At 51.0% G+C, this 20,082-nt stretch overlaps 6 protein-coding genes and 1 non-coding gene across 7 annotated transcripts; 5 read left to right on the top strand and 2 right to left on the bottom strand.

Annotated features, from left to right (window-relative positions):
• Window positions 1-654: 654 nt before the first annotated feature.
• Window positions 655-2,067, top strand: NCU09966 (hypothetical protein; the record flags this gene model as incomplete). The annotated part of the gene is made up of 2 exons (XM_953380.1): window positions 655-1,072; window positions 1,157-2,067. 2 exons carry the CDS (start codon window positions 655-657, stop codon window positions 2,065-2,067), a joined length of 1,329 nt encoding a protein of 442 aa, XP_958473.1.
• Window positions 2,068-4,301: 2,234 nt separating this feature from the next.
• On the top strand, window positions 4,302-5,734 carry NCU09965 (hypothetical protein; the record flags this gene model as incomplete). Its single annotated transcript, XM_953379.1, has 2 exons — window positions 4,302-4,552; window positions 4,630-5,734. The coding sequence occupies 2 exons, from the start codon at window positions 4,302-4,304 to the stop codon at window positions 5,732-5,734; spliced, it is 1,356 nt and encodes a 451-aa protein (XP_958472.1).
• Window positions 5,735-7,777: 2,043 nt separating this feature from the next.
• NCU09964 (hypothetical protein) lies at window positions 7,778-8,428 on the bottom strand (the record flags this gene model as incomplete). The annotated part of the gene is made up of 1 exon (XM_953378.1): window positions 7,778-8,428. One exon carries the CDS (start codon window positions 8,426-8,428, stop codon window positions 7,778-7,780), a length of 651 nt encoding a protein of 216 aa, XP_958471.1.
• Window positions 8,429-11,410: 2,982 nt separating this feature from the next.
• NCU14086 lies at window positions 11,411-12,706 on the top strand. Its single transcript, XR_897954.1, has 2 exons — window positions 11,411-11,588; window positions 11,658-12,706. It is a non-coding gene; the product is annotated as a ncrg145 (non-coding RNA).
• Window positions 12,707-13,277: 571 nt separating this feature from the next.
• On the bottom strand, window positions 13,278-14,001 carry NCU09961 (hypothetical protein). Its single transcript, XM_953375.2, has 2 exons — window positions 13,885-14,001; window positions 13,278-13,758 (listed from the first exon to the last, which is right to left on the bottom strand). The coding sequence occupies exons 1-2, from the start codon at window positions 13,893-13,895 to the stop codon at window positions 13,560-13,562; spliced, it is 210 nt and encodes a 69-aa protein (XP_958468.1). The 5' UTR covers window positions 13,896-14,001; the 3' UTR covers window positions 13,278-13,559.
• A 2,127-nt stretch (window positions 14,002-16,128) lies between these two features.
• Window positions 16,129-17,001, top strand: NCU09959 (hypothetical protein; the record flags this gene model as incomplete). The annotated part of the gene is made up of 1 exon (XM_953373.1): window positions 16,129-17,001. The coding sequence occupies one exon, from the start codon at window positions 16,129-16,131 to the stop codon at window positions 16,999-17,001; it is 873 nt and encodes a 290-aa protein (XP_958466.1).
• A 492-nt stretch (window positions 17,002-17,493) lies between these two features.
• Window positions 17,494-19,608, top strand: NCU09958 (hypothetical protein). Its single transcript, XM_953372.3, has one exon. It carries the CDS (start codon window positions 17,534-17,536, stop codon window positions 19,253-19,255), a length of 1,722 nt encoding a protein of 573 aa, XP_958465.2. The 5' UTR covers window positions 17,494-17,533; the 3' UTR covers window positions 19,256-19,608.
• The last annotated feature ends 474 nt before the right edge of the window (window positions 19,609-20,082 follow it).

Genomic DNA, 20,082 nt, shown 5'->3' with positions numbered 1-20,082 from the left:
GTGTACGGCGGCAAGAGCCGGCCGGGAGTGGGACCGTGCCGGACACTTCACAGTAACTTGCTCCCGCACCTTCCCCGGCCGAACCCCCTTCACCGACCGAAAAGGTTCGGGTCTGGTGCACTTCACTGCATTGGCGACGGGTTTTTATTTGATTGTCCGGCCGCTGGCTGCCCCTCCTGCCAACTTTTTCCTCTCAATACCTCCATCCGCCCACCTTGGATTTCTTCTAGGGAGTGCAACATCAACCACAGAACTCCCTCCAACGACGCGCCTTCTACTCACAAATCGAGCGGGAAACAGTTTGTGACACGGCGACAACTGTCGCAGACAGTCACCCTTTTTCACTGGACAAACCGACGACTGTCGACTACTTTCCTCAATCCTGCGACGAATTTGCATTAACCCTGGACCATATCTCGTGCGTCATTGTGCAGACCTGTACGAGTGAACAGAATTGCATTCTTCAGATTTCACAAACTCGCCCCACCGACCGACCATCAGCCCTTGAGCCATCGAAATCCGCCCAACAGTCGACCAGGTAGGTTTCTCCTTGCTTCTCGGTGATTCCTGTTTCGGAGCTGATCATTTTTCTTCGCACTAGCTGAATATAAGAGCCAATACTCCATAAATCGAAACCCCAATTTACCGCCGGCAATGGAGTCAAACACTCCATGTCAACAACGAACCCTGGAAGCACTTCCCCAGGAAGTGCTCGAGACGATTGCCGAGTTCTGCGGCGACGTCGCTAGCATCTCACCAAACGAACAGAGAGACACGTTCCTTCACGATGTCATTCATCCATACCTAGACTCGGCGACGTCAAACACCTGGCAGCCAGCGTACAGGGATCTCCAAGCACTGGCACTTACGTCCAAGACTTTCACCAACCCGGCACAGCGCGCCCTCTTCAAGGTTGCCATAGTCAAGACCACCGGCCACCTAGTGCGCCTTCTGCACAGCTTACTGCTTTATCCAAGCAACCGACGCTACGTCCGCTGTTTTGTGGCCATGCTCGACGACCATCCGCGTCCTTTGCCTCATCGGTTTATCGCTCCTCACCCTCTGGTGCTGGGTGAGTTCCTGTATTATCTATATCCCATCTTGCCCACCACTGCTGTCCAGGGCCTCCCTCAGAATAGTTTTTTCCACCGGACAGTTCCGCTTTTGCAGGAAACTTTCCAGGCTCTTCTGAGACAAGACAGACTCAGAATCACGCTTCCCATTATTGACTCTACGGTTGTCAATTTGCACATCCTTGAGGACCAGCTCCTCACGACCACTATCCAGCTGTGTCCAAAGTTAACAGCGAGTCGCGTCTGCTTCGGCTTGCCACAACGTCATACGGAACGACCGGCGCCGGCAACCCAACCGGTCGAGAATCCTCCCATCTACGCAACACTCCTCGACAACCACCACAACCTACAGCTCAAGTCTCTAACACTCGACTTCGGCGCCCTTCTTTCACTCACAAATATAAGGCGCTATGTCTCCGGTTACCAGATCGGATTGCCCCCTTCCGTGGAGCGGCTTACACTCGTGGGCAACAAAACACTGGATTCGGTACTGTCTTATCATCTGTTTGATCTTACCATCTTCGCCAGATTTCTCAGCACGAACAATAAGCTGCGTCAACTGCGTATGCTTCATGGATTCGATAAGCTGGTAAGTTACAAACGGTTTCGACCCTTTCAACCCCCGCGGGAGAACTGGAACTCCCTCCTCCTCAAGTACCGCAACACCCTCGAAGTGTTGGTCATGGATCCGTACGGTCCATGGAGAGCCATCTCGCAGGCGCGGTATGGACACTCTGGCATGTTGGATTGTCTCGCGAAAATGGAGAAGCTACGCTATCTTGGAGCGCCGCTCCATGCTCTTGGAAGTGCTGAATTCGGTCTCCCTCTGGGCGCAGAGGATTCGGAAGTTACATGGTCCATACGAGCTGAACTGCCCCCTCAGTGGCAGAAATTGGAGGTGATGGTCATAGACCCAACTGAACCTGACAGCGACGGGGAGAGAACGCCTCTGACTTGGAGGGTTGTCGAGTTTCAAAGTAGTCCCAGCTATTAACGGCACAGGACTTAAGGCTATATCGAGACGGTGTGGGTAGAGGTTCATCGAGTAGCATCCACCGAGAGCCCCGGACAATTGGCTGGTAGCTTGGCTCTGAATGGTGAAGGATGGAGAAGTTACTTGGACAGGGTATTTTATACTGTCCCGCGAGGGGAGAAATGTGTTGGATGTTGTATGTATGTAGGTGGTTATACGAGGAATCTGGTCACTGCGGGTAACCAGTGCCCCGAGCTGACCACTGCAATTCGCCCTAAACATATGTCTAAACTACTAGTATCAAGGGATGGGCTAACGCCCGTCTCTTCGGCTCTTGTAAATTCAAGCAATTAATTATCTTTCCCCTAAACTTTTGGCAAAATGAGTTGCCGGTAATAGGGAGACAACAATCATCAACCGTCGAGTGATAGTCTCTATGTCAATCAGAGCCTAAAATCGTTTTAAGAGGTATATATATTATTCGTCACTTTATCTTTATTATCCATATTCGACAGTCTACCTTAGCACTACCTCACCGGAACTAACTGTGTACCTAGTCCTTGCCTCTTTAGCACTTACTTACAACAATGCATAAGGAATAACATCCACGAAAATACCGAAAGTCTTAGTATTAGATTGGTACTACTATTTTACCACCGTCCCCTAGGCGCGCTTTGGGCGTTCTAAAACGCTCGACTGTCTGGTCGATATAACGAAGCTTTATAAAATCCAAGTGCCTCTCAATGCTCTAAGCGGTAGAGAGTATAGTCTCCCTCCGCATGTAGAGGATTGGGAGGTTACCCGGTTCATGCGGACTGGACTTCCTCTTCAGTGGAGGAAGATCAATGTCATAGTTATGAATCCTTTGCGGCGCGGCAGCACCGGAGGAATAACGTCGGTGACGTGGAGGGTTATCGAACTCCGGTTGTAGTACCTGGCCTTGTAGGCACAGAGGTCGGTAATATTTGAGGACGATGCAGGCAGAGCATTTATCGAGTAAGATTTACCGAAAGTTTGAAATAATAAATAGATAGCTTGGGTGTAACCTGCGAAAGTAGTTTATCTAAATAGGGTATTATATTATATTCCGCAAAGGGAGAAATAGAGTTGCCGGTAGTAGAGATGTAAGAATGTTTGTAAGACCCCTTCACCTCTAGCTTCGTTAGTATCTGTACTTAGGTGCACGGGCCACAAACCTGACGCGTCGGGCTTGTGGCCCGTGCCCAAGAGATATAATAGACTAAGTATCATACATATTTATATTGCGATCTTCGTTCTAGGCTGCTGCACTTGGTTTATAGTCGTAGGTAAAGGTGTTGGTTGGTTGTTTAGGATAACTGACGGTTTACTACCGTAACCTACGGTTAAATACTACACATCAGAATCCATGCGACCTATTGCACCCTCTAATATCTAGACTTTTACATCCTGCGTATTACCAACATCCCCAATCGTCGTAGTTCTCTGGAATCTTACCTTTTAGTCCTTTTCAGAAAGAATATGAGTTATAAAGTTAGATCCTTAGTAGTTGAATTCTCACCAGTTCAGAATAACAATCCACCAATCAAAGTCTTATAGACTATTACTTTCCTTCCACCGCCGACTACAGGCTCGCATTAGACAATCCGGAACCTTTGATTATGAGTAAATGCGTGTAGTAACTTATATGGTTGAACCTAAAACCGCTACTAGCCGGCTCCACGGGCCAGCCGGAGTTAAGGTTTGAGGCTATTCACATCCGGGCACATCGTGTGCAGTCCATTCCACTTCACTAGCACTTAAGGTTGATAGGATCACCTTACTGGCCGAGACAATGGATCCGATACTATTTAATACCCCTGAGGGCCGTCTTCGCCAATTTCCTTCTGTTAACAAAACACCACCTCACCTTCATCTGCACCAAGGAAGGCAATCAACCACGCAACTCCCTACAACGCGCATTTATGGGATAATTTTAGAAATTATATCGAAGAAAAGAATAAGAGTTAAAAAGTCCGATATCTCTGGCCGACACGAAGATCGACCATCCAGTCGCAGTCTCAATCTGGACCTAATTCGTACCTCGTATATAGAGGTACCTAAATTTTGAATTGCTCCTTCTTTGTCTTCAACGTTCGAAAGTCTACCTTGGACATTGTCCGAGCTAACTGGCAGCCGTTCTTTCAGAACTTGCCTCGAACAATTCACGCGGAACGGCATCCAGGGAGACCACGATCCAACATCGCACAGAGATCCAATCAAAGTCGCCTTCTCCAATGACGCCCAACCAACAACTACCATCCCAGAAGGGATGGTCATCACTTGAGCAACTCCCGCAGGGGGTGCTTGAGAGAATAGCCGAGTTCTGCGGCGACATTGCCATCCTCTCCCCAACCGAGCAACCTGATCAATTCACCGAAAACATCGTCGATTCAGCGGCCTCAAATGCATGGGAACCACACTACCAGGACCTTCGCTCACTGGCGCTTACTTCCACGAGCTTAGCCTACCCGGCTCAGCGCGCCCTGTTCCGAGTCGCCGTCGTCAAGACCACTGATGATCTCATGCGCTTCACACGAAGCCTCATCCTGTATCCCAAAACAGGCACTACGTCCGCTACTTCGTAGCTCGCATTACAGATCATATGCGCCCACTACCCATCAGATTCGTCCGGCCCCAGCCCCTTGTAATGGCAAGCTTCATGCGCAATCTCTACCCTGTTCTCTCGACTCCCATAGCCGGTGCTCTTCCCGAGCACAGCTTTCTTCGCCAAACGCTCATAAGCGCCATCGACACTCTCACCGGAAGTGATCCTTCAGAATGGGGCAATTTGATGATCCAGATCGTCGGCGAAACCGGTGTGAACTTTCACACCATAGAGGATCAAGTTCTCCCGGCGGCCGTGCAACTCTGTCCCCGCCTCGTAGCTACTCGTTTCTGCTTTGGTGAGCCAAGACGCCATGCTGGAGAACCACAGGCCGCCGACCAAATTGCCCCAAACACCCTCATGTACTCCAGCCTTCTAACCAATTGTCCGTTACAACTCAAGTCCCTAACTCTCGACTTTGGGGCTCTTTACTCCCTGACCAACCTCAAGAACCACGTGCCAGGCTACCCAACCGGCTGCCCGCCCTCGATCGAGCGGCTCACCCTGGTAGGAAACAGGGTTGAGTCTGAACTACCGTACGATTTGTTTACCATCGAAGTCTTTTTCGATTGGTTGAGAACAAACACGAAGTTGCGCGAGCTCAAGCTTATCGACGACTTCGACAAGATGATTCAATATTCGGACAACAGGGCCACCGCCGAAGCCAACGGCAATTCTGCAACAGTCGAACCCCTCAACTGGAACGACATCCTGCGTGCATACAAGAAAACTCTAGAAGTTCTTGTGATGGGCTGGCACCGTCCTTCTGCCTATGGTATGAAGGCCCGGTTTGGCTTCTTGGGAATGCTTGATTGCTTGCCGGAGATGGGTAAGCTGAGATACCTCAAGGTGCCCTTGATGGCTCTCGGAGGTACCGATTTCATCGTGCCATTAGGCGACGATGGCAAGCTCGTTGAGGCGGCCCGCACCAAGCTTCCTGCTAGTCTCAAGAGAGTCGAATTGATGGTTGTTAATCCGCCAGCGACTCGGGCGGAGAGGACTGACCTCAAGTGGAGGGTCGTTAAGTGCCAGGTTGAAGGTCGGATGCCTACTTCTTCATGAAAGAGAGGATTCGGAGACGGAAAATTTGCTCATGCTGTACGAATAATACAAAATAGGGAGAATGTAACTGACACGCAAGGGACGTTTGATTGAGAAAATGGAAGGACATGAAAGATGAATGCAACTAGAAGGCAGCCTCCCGCCGAAGAGCTTACCTAGATACGTGTCGACAGTACGAAGGCCTCAAGACATAGAGAAGACTTCACAAGCTGGTGCGTATAGGTACCTAGAGCTAGTAATGGGCAAATAGAAAAATAGCTTCAAGTATAATGCTGGTAATGTGTCAATGAATGTAAATTGACTGTGACTTTGAGGCATTTTGTGTGAAAGTGAGGCCTTTGAGACATGCACAAGCTGACGCCATCGGGACGGAGAACAACATCATAGTGCAGACTTGATGTAGTCTCCCTCTTGAGACCATTACGATAGTGGCCAATATGACACTTGTTCACCCGCGATGTTCTCTGCGAGGCCAGAGGGTAGGTACCTCTACAAGGGAAGTACTCGACCTGGAAAACTGCAGGAATAATGTTATCATGTCGCTCAAAACCGAACTCGACAGGTAAGGGGAATGCTCAGCCACACCGAAAAACTGTGACTTTGTTTTTTTGTCTTGTCCGGTGGGGAGCCGGCTTCGACTCCGGGGCTAGGGGCTCGGATCTCTTCGTAGGAACATGTCCAGTCTTCTTCTCAGCACCAGCCTATCGGTGGTAGCTCAACCATATGTTCTTGCAGTCTGTAACACCTATGACCCCGTTAGCAATGACTCATATAAAAAACTCGGGCATAGTACCAAGGTGGCTACATACAAGCACCAACTACCTGCTACATTCAACTCCCTTTGCGCCAATGAACATACAAACAGGGCTGAGGGCTAAACACCCGTGAACAATTGAAGGGCGGCTAACAATCGGTAGAAGAATATAGATGTCACATCATCGTCTCGCCTCACTCCGGCGGGGCTGCGAGAGTCCGAACTTTCTCTGCCCGGTTTTCGAGCGAGCTGGTGCCGCATGCAGGTACCGCCGGGCCGTCAGGTAGGACACACTGTGGAACATGGATGGTGCATCAGATTTAAAAGGGAGAGGCCACCAAGTGAGAATTCGAAAGAGAAACAAAAAAAGAGAAAAAGATAGATGGCATTTTCATGACTTTGTGATACGTGGGACGTTGATTGTTGTATTGGTGTTGTGTGGAGAAATTGGAGGCGCGGGGGAGGTTTCCATCGGGCACTTCAACGCCCCTCGCCCCCACTCTGCCAGTTGAGCCTGCCACTAGGTGCCAGGGCAGTCGTGGTTTCCTTTGCCCAAAGTGGGCTCCGCAGGTAAGAAATTGGCGATAAGGGCAATGCACATGAAAGACTCAAAAAGAAACTTCCAAGGCAAGAGCATCCAAGTGCACAACGCGGGGCTGGCAGAGGAAACATGTACTGGTACTGAACACAATTTTGGCACAGCGAGTATTAAGACAATGACCAGATTTTGCTGAGTGTCCTTAGTGTTTGTTAACACTAACACGACGAGAGACCACTGGATGGTGGGGACGAGCATGGTTCTCCAGGTAGAAAGCGCCGGCTGAAGCCCCTGAAGCCGCTATAGCCCCGACATCGCACGATGGGCGAAAGGCGCCTCACAACAGTACCTAGGTAGGAAGATAGATCACAGTTTGGACTATTGCCGTCCATATGATACGTTCACGGTTGCTTCAAACAAATCAAAGTAGTGAGGTGACATGTACAGATTTCTAAGAGGATTTAGTACAAGTAGGTAAGTAGCAGAAGGAAAACACAACACCAAACCACACCAATCGCCAACCCGCCAAACCCCACATCTCACATATGTACAGCCCCCGCCTGGCGTCTCTAAGGTTCTACCCCCCAAAAAGACCACTATCCAAGAAGCACACAACCACCACCATACAAACTCCTTGATACCAGCCTTGAACCATCAGACAAACACTCTAACACCAGTCACTGAACTCCTCAAAATCCAATACCCAAAAGACAAAAAGCCGCCTGTAACGTCCGTCCACTCAACAAGGTAATTAGTTGCCCTCAACACCATCCTCCACCTCGTTATACCCGCTCCTTCCAGAGCCTGGAGTGCGCTTGTTGTAGCCACTGCGACCACTGTCGGCATCAGCCTGTTGGTCACGGGTCTTGTTGTAGCCGCTACGTCCGCTGGTGGCAGAAACAGCGCCATCATCTTCGCCGACATCGTTGTATCCGCTGCGTCCACTGGGAGTGCGCTTGTTGTACCCGCTTCTTCCGCTGGTGACGGAAACGGTGCCGTTCTCTTCGCCGTTGTAGCCACTCCGGCCTGAAGGAATACGTTTGTTGTATCCGCTCCGGCCACTGTCGGGATCGGCCTGTTGATCGCGGCGGGCCTTGTGGGTGCCATCCTCTTCGCCGATGTCATTGTATCCGCTCCGTCCTGAAGGAGTGCGCTTGTTATAGCCGCTCCGACCACTGTCGATATCGGCCTGTTGGTCTCGGGCCTTGTTGTATCCGCTCCGGCCGCTGCCGGTGATGAAGACAGCAGTGTCAGAAGGCTCTGGGTCTCCGCAGTTGTAGCCGCTTCGGCCGCAGTCGGGGTCGCTGGCAGAAAGAGAGTTGGAGGTGGAAGAGGGAGGAGTAGGTAGTGCGGCGGTGGAGGCCGCGAGAAGGGAGACGGTGAGGAGGATGATGTTCTTCATTGTGATGAGTGTTTGCTGATATTGTTGTTGGTCGTGAAGGGAGACGGAGGGCTTAAAGACTGAGGTAGGTGTTGACTTGTTGTTCCTGTTGCTGTTGTCTTTGTGTAGCTTGAAATGTCTGCTGAAGATATCGAGAACCTCTTCCAAAGACCAGCAGCATCGACTCTTATATCTCTTCGTCCATCTCCTATCACCATCCCAGACGTGCCCTCGGTGTGATCTCCACCATTGTCCAAGCCTCAGTCCTCCTCGCAGTTGCGCTCAGTAAGAACCAGGCAGCATGACTGATGATTGATGGGGAAGAGCCCCCAAATCGCTGCCTGAGGGCACTGTCACTGTGATGTACACACCGAGCGTGTATTACATCACATCCCTCTCCCAGATGTTGACACCCTGAATCTTGGGGTCCATTGTTTCTCGCTAAGGCCGACGGTATGTAGTTGGAAGTCCATCCGGAACGTACATCTCTCACGCACGATTCGAGTCTCGACCAATTCGCTTGCCAAACCACCGTGCCGTCGGGATGACCACCAATGGAGAGGCCCGGTGCTGAGGTCATCACCAATGGGGAAAAATTTGGCACTAGGGCCCTCATTGACGCGCAGAATGGGGGCTCACCGTGCCCATGACTGTGGCAAAATAAAGTTAGCGCGGCACGGTGAAGTTTATCGAGGGGCTACGCCTCCTAGGCTTACCAGTATCGCGGCCCCACCTCGGTCTCAACCGAGCGGCGCGAGTTGTTGTCGTTCGTCAAGGCTTTTCTGGAGCCTCAGTTCCAAAATGTCGGGAGGAGGCACACTGGGGGCCACTCTCCACTCCTGGTTTTCTCGTAGTAGGGAAAGCCACGCCAACGCCGGTGCGCGCGATGCTAGGTAGTCTTAGGACTCCCTGGTCCCAATCAACTGATGGAACGGTACGCCGCCCGTAAGCCATGTCCACAGTTGCCTACTTGGGAAGGATCCCAGCGGGAGAAAGATGCAAAGAAGGCTGTTCTGGTCTAGGACTCTGCGTATGTGGAGGTTAGGCTTCGTTCCCCCCACGGAGAATGGTGGCACTGTGTCTCGTTCTGGAAGGTCGTTGTCGTAGGGCTGCAGAGTTACATCGGTGCTGTGAGACACACACACACACCGGCCTCGGACCCTCCTCCTGTCAGGGTCTCGGAGGGATGTGGAAATCTTGTTCTTGCGCTTCGAAGTTCGCGGTTGCCATTGTATAGGTCAATTGACTCCGGCAATGCCCTAAAGTGATCGGATTCGGAGAGGCATGGTCTTGAAGGTTGTTGAAGCATACTTTCAATCAATCTGCAACTTCCATGTTGGTGATGGTTTTTGGGTTGTTGGTGATGGCTTGGCATATTGGTTTCAATCCGTGGTAATGGCCATGACGTCGGGCTGTCCGAGGGCGGCGGCGGCGGCGGCGGCCCCCACGTCCAGGCATCTGTATGCCCTGTCACAACCGTGGAGGAACCCAAGTTCCAGTGGAGGTAGTCGCTGTGGCTTATGGGGCTATGTAAGTAATTTTACACCAATAGTGTAACGCCATTTCATCTTACAGGAGGAAAAGAGAAGTAGAGGTAGGTACCTAATGTAGGTAACTTTTGTTGGTCATTTCCAGGTTGCCGTCGGTACTTCCCCTTGGTGGTAATTCGGCTGCCGTGAAGCTGGTACGGACCTAACCGCCAACCGCCAACCGCAGTTTGTTGGAGCAAGACAAAACATTGTGTATAATGATTGAAAGATGCTATTTGCTAATCATCAACCTGAAATCAATCTACCCACCATTTTGAACTGCTCGCCTAGTTCCAACATGGAGCAATTGAGCGAGTGTCCTTGGTTGCTTACTCACAGCTGCATCGGCTTGTTAGTACCGTAACAGCCATGGTGGGGATCCGTACCAAGCCTGCAACTCCTACCTAACAGCGCTCTGCCTGCCCAATGTCAAGACTGTATCTACTATGTATGTATCATTCGAAGACATCGGATTTCACTGCAGTCTTTCGGCACAACTCGGTGTGGGCAACACAGGCAATGGGTTTTCCTAAAAAGAATACGAATGAAGTGTGCCACTTCAGGCGGGGATCGAATTTTGCGCAACGTCGTGCAAGCGAACTCCCAGCACTTTTGAGCCGTGTTCTGACGGATGATGGCGCTTGAGGAAAGCGTAGGTACCTCTAGGTGGTTGTCCCAAGGGCGCGGGACGGCTTGCATTCCACTTCCTGCAGGGACTGCCTTCGTCGTCGAACACAATAACTCGACAGCTGACATTAACCAGGTCTTTATTTTCGGCTTCTTCAAATTTATCAAAATGATGAGGAACTCGATAAATGGCATAACAAGATACCCGATCCCTATGGGACTGGAGGCTGCCGGCAAAGGGCAAGCTTGCCTTGTGTCGAGGGAAGCAGCGCCCGTCGCAGCTTCCACGCTCGCTCCAGGTTGCGTGATGCGATGCAGGAAATCACGAATGCAGGAGGGTTCGAGAATTTTTTTGTCGAATTAATAGTAGCCATGAAATTAATAGCAGGACCATCTCACATCTTGGATGGTAGCGAACCAGAACACGCCACTGCACAGTGCTTACAACCTGGACAGAATCACTCTCCATCATCAATAGTTCCGTTCCCTCTCGGCATCATTCCCCTTTCTACGAGCCTATCTCTGCCGTTCCGTCAAACGACCCATGTCCCATCGCCAAGCTCACTCAGCAAGCAGTCAGCTCAGCCCTAGCCGACCTTCCACTTGCATTTGACTGCAACCCTACCTACTCGTTGGGCTCACCTCCGAACGATACCACCTCAATCCCGCTCATCACGGGATCCCCGTCTGAGTCGTTCGAACCCCCCACGCGGGGACATCACGCCTTCTTCACCAGAACAGTAAAAGTATACGTATTTTGGACCCGTGCCTGCCTCGCCCTTTCTTCCTCCATTCTCTTCTTCTCCTCCTCTTCTACTTCTTTTTTCTTTCTCTCCTCTTCCTCTTTCGCCTTCTTTTGCTCGTCTTCCAAAGCCTTTTGCATTTTGGCTTGGGAATCGACACTGAGGAGAGCAGAGGTTAGTTCCTTTGGGTGCTCGTGTTCAAAGGATGAGTAGCGGACGTACCTGTTGTCGGAGTACACCATGTTTGCGGCTCTGATTAGTGTGTGTGGGCTCGAAAAGAAGGTATGCGTTATACTGTGATGGATAATTTGCTGATGATGGTAATAGAAGCAAGACACTGACAAGCAGCAGGACAAGAATCTTTATACGTCCGCCCTCAGTTGGACAGCATCAGGACCTTGGACGTTCCCCTCAAAAGGCCGTTTGTCTTGCTTGAGAATGTTTGGCCTCCGAGGTCTGGAAGCAGCATGCGTCATGGTCTTGACTTCATCTTGTTTCAACAAGTGCAGGCGAGGGGCATACGCCAACGATATTTCTGGAGCGATCCACGACATCGCCATGTAGCACGGTTTTGCTGATTGGCTTACAGATACAATGAGGGCAGCTTACCAAAGAACAAGAGAGACACTAAAGGTTCATTGCGAGAAGCTACCTAGCTTCACAAGCCGCAAACAGATGCCTCGGGCAAGTCAACGAACGCCGATGCAACAATTTGGTTCTTGATCACTTTCTAGCTTGCGTGAGCCAACCTACAACTCAACCTAGCAAACATCTTTTTTCCCTTTCCTGTCTCATCCAGAAGGTCTTCTTCTCAATCCTTAGTCATATATCCCACCGATTCTCACGGAATCATCACCAGACTTTATCAAAACCCCCGTCATGCTCAACATCCAAGGCTGGCTGGCCATGCTGATCCGTGCAAGCATCACAACAAGTCTACTTGCTCTGCTTCTTAGCAGCCTCCTCCGCCTTCTGCTTGTCGATTTTCGCTTGCATATGTGCACAGGCCTTCCTGATCGCCTCCTGTCTCTTCTCCTCATCCGCTATCAATTTCTTAGCAGTTTCCTCTCTCTTCTTCCTCTTCTCCTCTTCCTTCTTAGCAGCGTCGCTGGGAAACAAAGCCATTAGTGTGCGGTCTACGTACAGAGCGAACAAGGCAAAGAGCAAGAAACAGTGAGTGGATGATGGAAGGGGGGCAGGTAGTCCGGGACGTACTTGTTGTCAGACATTTTTTGCTGTTTTGTCTTTGGATTCTTTGTTGTTGTTGGTCTTGAGATGTGTGCTTTTGGTGAAGCTTGTTCAGTGGTTCTTGCTTTTCTGTTTGAGGCTTTGTGGATGATGAAAGAAGTGAAAAAAGGAAGCAACGAACTAGTGCATGGCCATGATCTTTATACCTTTTGCCCTGGGGCAAACTGCTCTGCTTCACGGAACTGTGTGCGGGCGTGTGCGAAGTTACCTTAGGTATTTGCCATGCTTCATCCGGTTGGGATGTCAGGATCCAGGAGCGTGCATCACCATCATCGGTCAGTCACGCAAGCAAGGGGCTTGTTTGTCTCTTGTTCATCATACTTGAGCAGTAATTCTCGAGCAATCCCTAAATTCTAGACCTTTCGGTTCATTTTCCTGCAGTCTGTTCAAGTTGCTTGTCACGTCGTCATACTTGACTCCCCTCGTGGTCCTGCAACGCACAATCAGTCCCATTCAGATTCCAGCCTCGTAGCACACAAGGTAAGTAACGTCCAAGCAAGCACTAAATCGATTTCCAAGGCGAGTCGAGTAAAGGGGTTTTTTTCCTTCCCTTGTTTGCTCGCAAGTCCTCGTTTTCCACTTCATTAGAGTTACTCATCCCATGGATCTGGCATGTTTCCTTCGCTATGTCAGATGGGTACGATACAAGTACCAATCGGCTCATTGGTCTCATCGCCATGTAACTGACTGAAGGTTCATATTCCAAGACAATCAGTAGAGGTAGCGATGAGAGTATTCTTTCGTTTACTAAGACAAGGTAAACACCAGTTTGAGCAAGGCAACTCTAAAAAGTCACAATTCCACAAAGCAACGCGCCCTAACTAGGTTAGTATTCTCTACCCCTTACCTCCCTTTCCTTCCTTGCCTCATCGTCATATCAATTCCACCACCCGTCATCAGTCTAGATCCAACAACATCCCATCACTCCACCACCCCCCTTTCTCTCCCCACACCAACATCCACTGCAACCAAAGAACCATCACTGAATCCTTAGAGACACTCCTACTACTTGGAACCATCCCCTTCCTCTTTCTTTTCGTCTTTCTTCTCTTCCTTCTCCTTATTCTCAGTTGCCTCGAGCTTGAAACCATTATTATTCTTTTGGTCTCTCTCCTCCTTTGCTCTCTTGGCTGCTTCCTCAGTCGTCCTTTCGTTCCGACCGTCTGGGCGGCCGCCTTCCGTGGCGTTGGGGGAGCCTGGTCTGCTGGATTTTGTGTAAGAAAGGGAGGTTAGTCTTGGGTTTGGGGATTGATAGTAAAGGGAAAAGAAGTGGAAAGGGGGGGGAGACTGTGGGTGGGTGGGTGAGTGGGTGTGGGGTGTGGGTACGTACCGGATGGGCATTTTGGTGGGTGAAGTGGGTTGGGTGGTTGGTTGACTTGTGAGATGTGGGTAGGTCAAAGATGGGCGTCGATAGTGTGGGTAGGTTTGGAGGTTGGGATATTTTGTCACTTTGCTTTGATGGTGATGATGGAGCTTTGTCACTGGTCATGGTTGGAAGGAAGGAAGTCTTATAGTTGTGATATTCTCCATCGAGCTTCAAGCAATCGGTTCAGAAAACACAGAGATTGGCCATCTTGGACACTTGACCTATCACACATGAATCACGTTTGCCATGACCATATCATGTAACGGGTATCGAGACTTCGTTCCTTTGACGCGCAAACTGTGTTGTCGGACTTCATCTGGCCTCGTCGGGTTCAGTTGCCAGGTCTGGAACCAACTACCTTCAGTATCTCTACCTCCCGTCGCTGTAAAGTTCCAGACTTGTTGTCATCCCTCACTTTCCCCCTTCCTCCCTCCCTGATTGATTCCATCATGGAGACATCGCAAACAACATCAATGATTGCTTGATCGATCATCAAGTTCCCCTCACTTTCTGCTCATCACCGCCACAGAAGGAGTAGAACTAGGAAGGTGCATCCTCAGCAAGACGAGTTGAGATTACTTGTTCGTCTTGGCAGCTTCCTTCTCCAGCTCTTTCGCCTTCTTCTGCTTCTCCCGCTCCTGCCTTCTCTTCTCCCTCTGTCTCTCCGCTTCCTCGGCTAGACGTCTCTTTTTGTAAGACCTGGATAGGTGATGCATGGCATGGTCAGTATTGATCTGAAAGTGTACGAGAGGTCTAGGCAAGAAGTAAGTGACGTACTGCATGATGGGATCATGTTGGGTAAGAGCGTTGGACATGTTGGTCATTGAGGTTTTGATGTTTTGTTTCCTTTTTTTTGTTCCCGGTGATTGTTGGTCTTGCTTGTGACTTGGAAGACGCGTGTTTGGTCGAGTCTCGACTGGGTTATCGACAGAGGGACTGTGGGGGTTTGACGGTTGTGGGTTCTGAGAGGAAAGTTCTTGCCTTGACGATGACCAGATCGGTAATTTTATACTGGCATTTTGGAGGAAGGTGCGCGCACTTCACCAGGGAGTGACTCGGATGTCTGGCCTAAGAACCTCGTGCGTTTTTTTTTTCCGCCATTCTGGAGTGTTGGGTTGCTATTGTGTGTTGGGAGTCACTATTATTCACGTTGCTGCATTTCAGGTTCGTCCCATCTGGACAGTTTGCTGGCACTGCTAGGTACCTCTAGCTGATCTCGTCACTTCGTAGGTCAGGTTGTCCATCATTGCTGTGCCAGCTGTGCTGTGCTATTGAAGTTCCGCAGTCTTGGTAGACAGGTCGATGAAGTCCTTCGTCAGCACTTCCGTTGCCTGTATCATTCACTCAGATACCCTCCGCCCCTCGTGGAACCTGGTAATACAGGTGGTAGGTATTGTGACTGGATCGCTTGGGGAGCTGAAGACTTCCATTTTTGGAAGCCGCGATGTTTACAGGTTCGAGCACCTTGTTGTCCACTTGATTGAAGCTGGAAGGAGCGTCTTCATGGCCGTGCAATTTGTGGAGTGGGTTTGCATCCAAATGCCGCTTGTGATGAGCGACGCACGTCCAGAGGGGAAACTGCTGGATTTTGATCAAGTGCGCAATTGATTTTTTCTCGGAACAACGAATGCTGACCCAATTTATCATGTCATGGATGGTTTCTTTCCAAATGACATCCCCTCTTCAACCCGAAACTTAATAGTTGTCTTTGTTCAATTCCATTTGTCTGTAGTTATTTTTCTGCTTTGGACAAAATCGCGATCCTACAATTCATACATTTTCCTGCCAATCTGCAGCCGTGATGATCGCGATGCAACGCTGGTGTTGCCGGACATAATGGTTCAAGGCGCCCATGTGCCCACGCTCGATTGTTATCTTTCTTCTTTAGATCATCTCAACCATTGCATAGAACTATACATCTACCTTATCACTCTTACACTGTTCGGTAGTTCACCCATCTCCTTCACAATCAAGCGACCTTGACCGACATCTCCCAAGATGGCCTTGACTTTGCTGGCGATTGACGCAAGTGCACGGGCCATCCAATCAAAAACCTACGCGTTTAGGTGCCCACTGCCGCTAAACCGTTGTGCCAAAAATTTCAGCGGGCGTTTGGCTTGGAGCGCCGCCAAAATTCTGCTCCATCAACGACGACGCTTCATTAAACCGCGGCGGGAATACGTGCCTCATTACACGACACCACGTACCATGCCTTCGGCGCCCGTTCCTGTCACGGATCCCGAGAATCCCAAGATCCAAAGATGGGACGACATTGGGCTGCTGCTCATCCACGACTTCATCACGGAGGATGAGGAGGCCGCCATGATCGCCGCCTTCCACGCCGTCGACCCTCGCCTGGACGGCAAGAGACGCATCAGCCAGCACTTTGGCTACCATTTCGACTACACCACCTTTGGCGCCTCCGAGACAAGCTTCACGCCGGTGCCTTCGTACATCACCGACTTTCTCCCTCGTCTGCCCGTCCAAGACTACCTCCCCGACCAGTTCACGGCACAGTACTACCCTCCTGGCGCCGGCATCCCGCCGCACGTGGACACGCACTCCATGTTCGGCGAAGCGCTGTATAGCTTGTCGTACGGAAGTGCTGTTCCCATGGTGTTCAGATTGTCGGATGCAAACGACGCCCGCAAGATGAGATTGCCTAGAAGATCTCTCCAGTCGTCAGTATCAGAAAGCAAAACGGAGGGTGCATCTGGTACCAACCCAGAATCCGCTGCGACTGCTCCCGACAGCCAGACGACGATGACGGTGCAAAGTAAATCGGAAGAGCCGTCGCCAGAAAACCCGTCGTGGGAGCTTGTGCTTCCTCCTCGTTCGCTCCTGCTCATGACCGGCCCCGCGCGCTATGGCTACACGCATGGCATCAAGTCTCGCAAGACTGACATCATCAATGGCGAAATGGTACACCGACAGGGGAGGTACTCCATCACCATGAGAACCATCAGGCGGGGAGATGAGATTGGATGCAACTGCGTATTCCCTGGTGTCTGTGATGCCCGCATTCGCGAGGAACAGAGTCGGCCAGCAGCGGCTCAGAGGATGGAGCCTCTGGAGAAGTAGCGGTAGGCGGTTATACGGAGGAGCTGATCACAAGGACAACATGGACGGCGCCGATTTGTTCAATGATCGGCAGAGGCTCGTATGACAGGTGTCTAGGGGATCTCAGTCTACCTGTCAAATTTGCCCAGACAATGGCGTGCCAGACGCAAAATGACACGAAACTTGGGTGCTCACTGCTTCGTGGTTGGATCTGGCGCTCCAACGGACGGACAGGTACCAGGGCACTTTTCCCCAATATTTCGACGTCGAATCGGACGCTAAAATCCGGGGCCGCGGGCGGGGTATTGACACACCGGTGGGGGCTGGGCAAGGGTACATGAGTACCTACTTACCTAATTCCTCCCTTGGCAGGTACCCCACGATCGTCCACGAGGTCAATGACATGCCCTGGGGTCGTCAGGTGATGCGCCAGGGCCACAACCTCCCGTTCTTTGACACCGGGCAAACCCTTGGTATGACAAAGCCTGAGAAAGTATATCATGTTTGGTGTCCTTCAACGGAAAGTTATCATCTCGTACCAGCATTTCAGCCCATGATTCGACTCCAACGCACTTTCACAATGGACCGAGACTGCTTTTCGTACCTCCCTCACGAGCTTCACTTGACCGTCTATCAGCATCTCCTGGACATCACCAGGATCGATCGTGAAGACCGCATATCAACACTTTTATCCCTTGCACAGACTTCTCGTCACATCCGCGCCACTTACGAGCCCATCCTCTTCCGACAAGATGGCAATCCGGACAGGGCCATGCGATGGGGTGCTTACCACGGCTTAATCCCCCTGATGGAAAAAGCTCTAACACATGGAGCATCCGTGAAGGCCGAGGGCCCTCACCCATTAGGCCCAGAGTACACCTTTCCAACAAAGACTGGCATCTTTACCGGGCCGGCCAAGGGCAGCCCTCTTCACTTCGCCGCGATGAATGGACAGAATGGAGCTGTCGACTGGCTTCTTGACCATGGAGCTTCTTTGCACGAGCCCTCCAAGAACCTCTGCAAGTGTGTGGACCCACAAATCCCACAGGGCTTCTTGACAGATCTTGGACGCATTTCCCAGAATCACGGCAGCCTCAACCACGACGCCCTCAGCTTGGCACTGTGTCATCATCATTCCTCCACGGCTCAACTTCTCATCGACCGAGGGGCTGTAGAAGGAAATGCTGAACCCGTCGCTCTTCACACAGCAGCAGCCACGGGCCAACACGACCTATTTTTCGAGATTCTGCGGCATGTAGGGCGACATGCTTCCTTGGATACTCCTATCGAGTCCCGATTCACATCGCTCCATTACGCAGCTTGCTCTCCCATGGCCTCTCCTGCGTTTATAAAGAATATGCTCAAGGCTGGAGCCCACGTTATTGAGTCTGCTTCTCGCACTGATTTGCCTGTCTTTTACGCCGCTCTCAATGGCTCATGGGCGGTTGCCACCATGTTCCTCGACATGGACCTTGAGATGACCGAGTCCCAAGCACAGGTCTACCGCGCAGCAGGCATCACTCTCGAAGGGGCCCTCGTCCACGCCGCTGTTTTTGCTCCAGAACCGCCAAACGACTCGCCGACGAGCAGCGAATGGTTTGACGGGCGGAAGCAGTTCCTTGCACGACTAGCGCGTCAAGACCCCAATTGCGTCAACTCCGTCTACAGAAACCCACATTGGTACACCAACGACACACCGCTCAAGCGGGCCGCGGCCAAGGGCCACCTCGAACTCGTTCGCATCCTCCTGGACTTGGGTGCCGATCCAAACGTTACAGCCGGCGCGTGCTCCGAAACCGTTCTGCATGCTCTCACTCGCTGCAACCTCCCTGTCTATCCCGATGATAACCCTTCTCGCTTGAGTCACCCAAGTTTCGACTTTTATACTTGTCAAATCGAGAATATCGCTTCCCCGATCGAGAAGCGCTTGGCCGCCAGCACTCCCATCATCATTGCCCTGCTGGAACATGGTGCGTCTGTCGATGGAGTCAAAGACAGGGACGGCAAGACTCCATTGGATTTGGTGGTTCGCTATCAGGTGGCTGAGAGGGCAGACACGGCCAAGAAGTACATCGTTCTCTTTGAGGCGGTGAAGTTGTTGAGAGTCCTGCTGAAGCACGCGAATTCAGAATGTTTGCAGGAAGAGCAGCGGCGCAGGGCCAAGACCACCGTGAAGAGGATGGAGCTGGAGCTGGAGGGATGGTGGTGTTTCACTCCTAGAGCAAGAGGGATCGGAGGGTTTGGGCATATTCCTAGTTTCACGTCTGGATACTAACGCGGACTGTTTGGCTAAAAGTGCTTTCTTGTTTTGTTTTGGAGTTTGTCTGGTTCAATTTTTACTCCTTGTTTCGCTCCGTTGTTGGTTATTGTGCATTGCCAGCAGTGTCCACAACGATGTTCTGTGCTGCCTGCAATACATGTCATGTTTGTTGAGACGTACCACCGTGGCATATATCGTTTGCCAAAATGATGTGAAGGCTTGTTTGGATCTAATCGCTCGGTACTGGCAAGCAGAGGCAGTATTGAAATTTTTTGGGCCCACTGTGGCTTGCACATCGCCTTCCTTCCTATACACATCAGTGGGTCCATCATTCTCCTACCGCTAGATGTTGAAATATGAAGCCTCCAATCTCGGAAGAATTTTATGGATTAACTCGCATCATCTAACAGGCCCGCAGTTCTGGATGCAGGTCAGTTCGACCGCAACGGCGTTGGGTCCAAGCTTCATGACCTCTTTGAGACTTTGTTCTTGTTTCTCCTTCGATTGACTGACATTCTAGCGGCTTTACATACTTTGCCATTGTCAGCTATTTACACGAATAGCAAGCTCGTCGGCTTGTTTTCTGCGAAACCGACGAGCAAAGCAGAGTCTTGTTTGCTAGGTGTAGGAGAACAACTTGCGACATTAGTTGGATGTTGCGATTCCTAGCAGTCAGTATATCAGCCGATCTCAACGTCGCTGTGGTCACCACCCTCGCGGTTGGAACCGGCCATCCAACCACCTAGCTCCGCGGCAACGTTACCCTCACTTGATATATTCATCTCGATGCTTTCCCCAACCGGCACCTGAACGCTCTCTAAATACACCATTTGGTCAACCCG

Source organism: Neurospora crassa, linkage group V (assembly GCF_000182925.2).
Source record: "Neurospora crassa OR74A linkage group V, whole genome shotgun sequence".
In the NCBI taxonomy this organism is placed as follows: domain Eukaryota; kingdom Fungi; phylum Ascomycota; class Sordariomycetes; order Sordariales; family Sordariaceae; genus Neurospora; species Neurospora crassa.
Note: the sequence above shows the minus strand (reverse complement) of the source record. Positions and strands in the feature narration are given on the sequence as shown.

Bases quoted from the DNA above. Each gene is read 5' to 3' on its own strand.
- NCU09958 (XM_953372.3), top strand. From the start codon at position 17,534: ATGATTCGACTCCAACGCACTTTCACAATGGACCGAGACTGCTTTTCG.